The sequence below is a fragment of the Melanostigma gelatinosum genome (genome assembly GCF_949748355.1).
Source record: "Melanostigma gelatinosum genome assembly, chromosome: 3".
Classification (NCBI taxonomy): domain Eukaryota; kingdom Metazoa; phylum Chordata; class Actinopteri; order Perciformes; family Zoarcidae; genus Melanostigma; species Melanostigma gelatinosum.
In genome coordinates this window covers 2,191,325-2,198,824 of record NC_136636.1, presented here as the reverse complement: position 1 = coordinate 2,198,824, position 7,500 = coordinate 2,191,325, and the positions used below count along the sequence as shown (strand labels likewise).

General features: G+C 43.1%; 1 protein-coding gene across 1 annotated transcript in view; it reads right to left on the bottom strand.

The window, feature by feature from the left end:
* Positions 1 to 7,500, bottom strand: part of grm7 (glutamate metabotropic receptor 7) — a gene marked incomplete at its 5' end in the record, with an annotated part of 174,029 nt that overhangs the window by 38,157 nt on the left and 128,372 nt on the right. Inside the window, one exon of the mRNA XM_079265687.1 lies at positions 7,318 to 7,457. Coding sequence (XP_079121813.1) covers positions 7,318 to 7,457 — 140 coding nt within the window. The remainder of the gene's footprint in view (positions 1 to 7,317; positions 7,458 to 7,500) is intronic.

The window sequence follows — 7,500 nt, the reverse complement described above, 5'->3', positions numbered from 1 at the left end:
CACGGTCGCCCTATGAGAGAACGACTCTACTTCTCTCTTGATTTATTCCCTCAGTAAACATTATAAACATGAGTTTATGTCTCAATCTCTAGTTTAGTACATTATGGTCCATTTAGAGTCACACAGACCATAAAGCAGGGGATGCTTTAGGGCGGGGCTACACGCTGATTGACGGGTCTCTACCAGCGACGTACACGGCCTCTCTACGTCACTCCTCCTCAGTCCAGATATGGTCACTTCCTGTTGACTGGTTGCAAAAACAACAACATGACAAAGATGACGAACTTCATCACATCAGTCCACAAAGCACCGGGTGACGTCACGACTACGTCCTCTTCATTACAGCCTCTGTTGTGTTGGCGTACGTGAGCCTGTGTGTTCGATGTGTCTCCTCTTTGAGCGATGATGTAATCATCCCGTCAGATCGTTACCGAGGCTCTCAGGACACGAGAGCGCGTCGTGTCCTCTACGATGGATTTAGTTTCTGCCTCACGTTTGCTCTCCTCGTCTTTGTCTGTTCTCCAAACCCTCGTCAAGAGCCAACAACAATACGCAGCATATTCTATATCAGGAATATTCTAATTATGAACGCTCCAAAACCAAAACAACAGGAGGTGTTCCTGTTCATCCCACTCTGTGGATGAACAACCTTACTTAGATCCTCTTCACACAGACAAACACCTGATCAGTGATTTCAACCTCGACGAGTAAACGAGGCTTTCTAGACTCAGCTTGTTGTTTGGAATGTACTTTCAGGACTAAAGGTCTTTCAGTGCTTTCAGGACTCGTGGGATCAACATGGCTGTGATCTCACAGACAGTACGGACGCTCACAACACGCTGACGTGTTTAAATGCTCACCCAGAGGCTCGACGCTTAAGCTCTTTTCATCCATTAACACAATACTTTGCACTCTCTTCTCACAGTCACAATCTGAACAGACAGACATGATACACGCTGCTTTAGATTCCCTGTGGCCTTCTGGGTAAATCTTTGTTCCTGATGTCCGTCCAGAATAAACCACAAGTCTTGAACATCATAGAACAGAAGAAGCTGCAGAACTGGCCTGAGAGTCAAAGTAATCCCGTGATAGCGGCGTGTACATCGTACACTTATGGATGATTCTGCACTTTTAATGGCGACAGTTTGACAAAGTGTAAACAAATACAAGCTGAAGGAGCATTAAGGACACCGCAGTCTGAAAAGAGTTACAATGGGCATTAAAAATGGCAATCAAATATTTTGACATTACTTCGACCAAACCTAAAGATTTTAAATGATATGAAACTGTTCTGTTTTCCACATCAACTTATTCTAAAAATAATACGGTTCGTCATGCTCGACTGAGACATGAATTGACTTTTAAAGCCAAATACAAAAAACTGTTTCCACAAATATGGAGGCATTATAGTTTATATTTCCTCACACAAAACAAATGGAGAATTTAAATTTCAGTTGGATTTCCAAAGCTGTTCCTCTCACACAGAAGAATACGTGTTTCTGCCCCCCCCCTCTCCTAAACTGCATCTGATCGGCCGTTTAAAGGCTTTTTGCCAAATTGATATGCTTCTCCCTCATTTTCTACCATTTCAATGACTCTTTCATCACTTTCACTCTCCATCTTCCACACCATGCACACGCAGACAGGCCTGCACTGGGATCATCACATCACTGCCCTCTTTCTGTCGCTTCTCCATCTCTGCCCACTTCCACTTCCTGCTTCGTGGCGTGTGCTCGCAGTGACCTTTGCTCCCAGTGACCTTTGTCTGTCGAAGTGACACTGATGTGCCATCGTGACAGCTTCTGTCTCCCACAGCTACAGTACGGAGGGAGGGAGGACACGACACAACCAGACCCAAACATGCCTGAATATATCCGAGTCAGTGTTTTCTTTTGCATTCCATCCAGAAAGCTACACTTTGAGAGTTTGAGCCTCAAACGGATTACTTTAACAGTGTACATTGAAATGAGGGCAGACGTCTCTATTTGAATCTTGACTGTAGACATCTGAGGCATGACAAGGGGCCCCGATTGATCCTTCGCTAAGCCCCGCCCCCCGCTGTGACTCTGACAAGCTGTCAGAGCTACGTTACCATGGAGCCACGCTGTCACAACATTTCAGAGAGAAGCAGACAGAAAGTATCTGTTCGATTCGACGGCTGCATCCAGGATGTTAAACTGATTCACAGGTTAACAAGAGAAATGGAAGCTAAAGTGTAAAAGTGCACCACTTTTACCACCACAGTGTGATGCGACGCTATTTTTACAAATTACAAGTGATGAATGAAATGAATCTCAAGTGAGGCTGGGAATGGGATGAAGCAAAAATACTGTGTGTGTGTGTGTGTGTGTGTGTGTGTGTGTGTGTGTGTGTGTGTGTGTGCCGTCCTTCTCTTTAATGATGAATCGGAATAACACCCCCCCCCCTTTGTGATTAGTGTTAAACACTTCAGGACCAAGTCGATTGAGACCGACACACTACACACTCTTTACACGACGCGTAATATCTCCGTCACATCGCTCTGAGTATCAGGTACGTGGATATGAAACACAGTCCTGCAGGGATTCTGTTGTGCAATGTGCCAAGTCATCATGGGAAGCTGCCATTGTCTGAATGGAGCTGGTCATCCTGTATCATAGATATGAACTGTAATCCTCCCCGAATACATCGTGCTGCAGCTGAGACCAGCTAACGAACATGCTGCTGGCTCCAGTCACCTTTTGAACTTCCTGTAGTTCATTCGTTTTGCCGGAGTCTTGCTGGACTGAATAAATAGTTTTATCATCATGACTACACATCATATCAATGTTTTTATATTGCTTACAGCAATGAGGTAAAGAAGCATCAGGACTTGCCCTGGGTTCAGTAAAAAATACTGAATATTTTAAGGTAAAAGCCAATAAAAACTATGTTTTATATCCTAAAAAAGTGCTGATACTGAATCAGTCAAATAAAAGTCAGTAAAGAACAAACTGTTAGTAGCAAAGAAGCAACAGAGTAAGTATTTATTATGAAGAACGAGGTCGCCATCAATGAAAACTCAAAGCAATTTAAAGTTACAATAACACTGCAGTGTGCACTGCATTAAAACATTGTTTTATTGAACATTTGGAAAAGTGAATAATAGTATAATTGCGTATCATTTGTTGATTGACATGTATATAAAATGCAAAGAAGAACCTCGGATATGTGGACTAAAGATCTGCCTTTCCAACGTGATGTCATCTGGTTATTTATATTTTGCCGCTAGATCAAATGTGTTGTTGTACTTGTATATTGTAATGGTAGTATGACAACATGTTCAAATCCAATGTAATCCTCTGAAATGTCTTTTCCATCAGGTACTCAGTGGTCGAGCATTGTTGTGTCAGTTGTAGATAATTGTGTGTTTATTATCTTCAATTCAAGCATCTTTTAGGAGGAATATTTAAAGAAAGACTTTTTCACTCATCATGTTTTTTCAAGATCAAGAAGTTCACTGACAATGATGACAATGGTGTTCGTTTGTAAAGTGTGTGTGTGTGTGTGTGTGTGTGTGTGTGTGTGTGTGTCTGTGTTAATAACATGTGGTTTGTCCTGAGGAGTTTTCAGCTGTGAAGTTAAAAGCGTGGTCCTGGGTGGATTCTAGCAGCAGAGTGAAAGAGTTGTCCCGGTGCAGATTATGGCCACATAAACCCCGTCAGAGACCCGTCAGACCGAAACGTGGTCTGATGGACCCATTCAGTCACAGCAGAGCGCTGCCAGCAGGGAACGACAGGCAGAGGAGGAGAAGGAAGAAATAACACAAGATTCATCTCCTCTCTTCCCTTCATTTGCATGAAAACATCACCAGACATAATAGGACATGTCGGGCAGATCATGTATGTGAGTGTGGCCCATTGTGAGAATTGATCCGTATACCCCCCCCCCCCGGGGTTCTCTCCTTCTCCCACTCTGTTAACAAAATACACACAGAGGAATTATGAGGATATCGAGGGAAAGAAGCAATAATGGGGAGGCCTAATAGCAGCAGCTCTGCCACATCTGGCTTTACCGGAGGCCATTGAGGTGAATAATTTAGTGCTGTGAAGGAGCAGAGGCATGGCCGTGAATGCAGACGCGGAAGAATGCAGCGGGCGGAATCACAGCCATGGTGTTAGAAAACATGGCTGCTCTATAACTGCTGAGGAGACTCTGGGATTAGTCCCAAATCATTCACAACTTCCGACGCACTAGTTTTACACAGAGGACTGTATCGTGAGCTCATCTGCAAAATGAAGAAATAAAACATTTCTGACAATTGCGTCTTTGTCAGTCGGTGGACCGTCCATGAGATGAATACATATTCTCAGCTATTTTGTTGAGTTCTTAGCGAAATACAAATTTAAGTTCCCCCCTGGTGTGCAGTGATGCAGCCTACAGTGCATGTCTAGGACTTTTATTGTGAAGGGTTCAAATGCGCTGCCAATGTGAAGTACTTGCTTTTTAACAGGATGAAAATCGATGCAGCAGAAGCAGAGATACCGTATGTCCTCTTTGTAATTACACGCCTTCTTCTTCCTTCTCAAAGCCCAATGCCTACATTACCCACAATGCAACGGCACCGCAGACAGCTGTGTGTGTTGTGCTAGTGGCTGGTTAATGTCTCCAGCCTGCAGCAGAGATGAGCAGCCGGCTGCAGAGCACTGACTCACGGTTCACACTGCTACATCTGGAGACACTAAAGGCTTTATACTTCTTTATCTATCTTTATATATATATATATATATATATATATATATATATATATATATATATATATTATATATATTAGCAAATTATAATTTAATAATTAAAAGTAAAAGTACTCATTGAAGGCTGTATAATATTACTGGCGTATTATGACTGATGCATTAATGTGTAAGTATGTTATTGTTGTGGCTGGTGGAGCTTGTCTTAAATATTGTGTGTGCTGCTGGGTGGGTTCATGAATCCATTAATCCACAGCAGACCCTCCGACCAAGACACCAGCGGTTTGTTGGTAGTTTATTATGTGTTTTTCACTCACTGTGCAGGACTTCCTTGCTGTGCACATCTCCCCAGTTTTAGTATACATCAGCATACATCCCATCATATGAATGCACTTGTCTTGCAGACTGATCTCCTCTGTTTTAACGCAGTGTAAACTCCTGCTGGGATCAGACACGCACTCAAATCCACAGCGTTAAACCAACGCGTTCATGCTGGAGAAACTGTATTCTCCAGAGCAACACGGCGGCTCAACCCAACTTCCTGGAACGCAGCAGCTGTTGCTGAAGGATAACGCCGGTTAATAATTCAGCATCACTTTGCTTTTGAGCAAGCAGTACCTATCTCTGGAAACACAGAAATAAACAGAAGCCCAGCCAATGAGTGGAGCAATGAAACACGGAGTATAAGGAAGCTTCGAATCACAGACGTTACTCCACAGGTGAGGAAATGACAAATGTTCCTCACTCAGACTTTTCTCATGAGATGTTGTAAGTACACGTTTTATCCAAATAGACTCCAAAAGACTTCAGACAGAATGTTCTGCTCCATTTGCATTTCTGTCTATGCATTGAACAAATGTCTAATAACTTGACGAAGAGTCTACCATCATGCTGGCAGCTCAGTGAGGTTGTACTTGATTCGGCCAGGCGGCAAACTCAGGTTCTGAAAAGTGAAACCAAAGCTTCATGTGTTAAAGCTGCATTCTCTCTAGTGACCACCAGGGGGCGACTCCTCTGGTTGTATAGAAGTCTATGAGAAAATGACTCTACTTCTCTCTTGATTTATTACCTCAGTAAACATTGTAAACATGAGTTCACTGTAAAACTTCCTCAGAGACTAGAGAAGCTATTTGAATCCGTTTAACGTCATCTCAATGTCAAGTGAGGAAGCCGAGCCTGAGAAACACTGATGCAGCGCAGACAGTCCGGTATGCAGTTCTTATCCTACGTCCATGCGCTGAACAAGAGCAGCGGGTTAGAGGAATGTTTATGGATGACAGAACAATGTAAAGTCTGAAATACAGGCTTCTATTCCTTCCGTGTAGTGTGGTCCATTTGGCTCCGTTGGGCCCAGTCGGATCAAACAGCCTAATACATTTGTAAACCTCTCACACTATCAGATCGTGTCCTCTGACTCTCTGTCCTCCAATTAGGAGACTGAGGACGGGCGACTGTGGTGTGAACTGGCCTGATAATCCTCCAGCGTGTCCCCAGCGTGGCGCGGATAAAAACACATTCCAGGGGAAAGCAGAATGTAACAGTGGTTCGTATTTCCAGTTATTAACATAGCTGGATGCTAATTCTTTCAATCTGCTGCGAGGGATGTTTGCTTCGTTTGCCTTTAAAACGGCAGAAATTAACAAATGTAATGTATGATGAATAGACCTGCATATATATCCAAAGGTAGGTTTTTGTCCTATGGATCTGCTCTCATGAATCTATATGTACTTCTCATGATGCTCACTCTCTTCTGGTCCTTACTCCTCTTTCTGATTAACAAGAGAAACAACTTTCTTCATTCATTTCAAATATTTTACTCATCATGGATGATGCAACATCACAGTCGAGCAGGAGACGCATTTAAATGACCCGTCTCCGTCTCCATCTCCATCCAGCTGCTTAACAACCGAGATCCACACCGCGGGTAGAAATGATATGTTGTGACGTGGATTAACATAATGTTTTCACTTTCCCTGAAACATTTCAGCAAATAAATCTTTTCTGTACATTAGAGGACCTTAATCACAGCATGTATTATTTAAAACATCATTTACAAACTAAATGCAGCTGCAAATCATCAATACATTTAAAAAAATGCATCGGAACAGTGAAGTTATTTACACGCTGTGGTTCCACTGATCTGTACGCAGTATTAAAAAATGAGTTTTTTAATGAATGTGAAAATGGTGATATGGTTCATCGTAAGGAGGAAGATACAGAGACAGAAGACATAAACAAAGCTAAAGATGTACGTGTCAAAAGACGATTCAGGACACGGCGTCTGGTTCCTCTGAGAACGTCTTCAGTGGGACGGACTGAGATGTGAGGAGAAGTGAACGTGAGGGAAACAAGGATGAAGCTCAAGTGTCCCAGAGGAGACGAGGAAGGAGGAAACTATGACGGCGTATTTCAGGCCATTGTAGGTAAAAAAAAAAGTTATTACGGAGCCGGAGGAAAGGGGTAAAAGTAAAAGAAATCTTAAAATTTGCCAGAAACAAATGAGCTTTTTCTCTGAAATGATATTGGGAACTTAACAAGAAGAGAATGACAGAAAGAAGGACTAGAACAAGGCACTGGTGGTCCTCTACAGACAGCTCCATGAACTCACATTGAGCTGCAGGGCCTCGGCCCATTGTCCGATCACGCGGTAGCCCGGCACGGTGACGTTGTTCCACTGGTACTGAAACAGGTCATAGCGTCCGGGGGCGTCGCCGTTGCGGTTGAAGGTCACTGAAGTACCAGCACTTCCTGTGGAGGACAAAATAGCCACTTAGTCGCTCGATCGAATCAA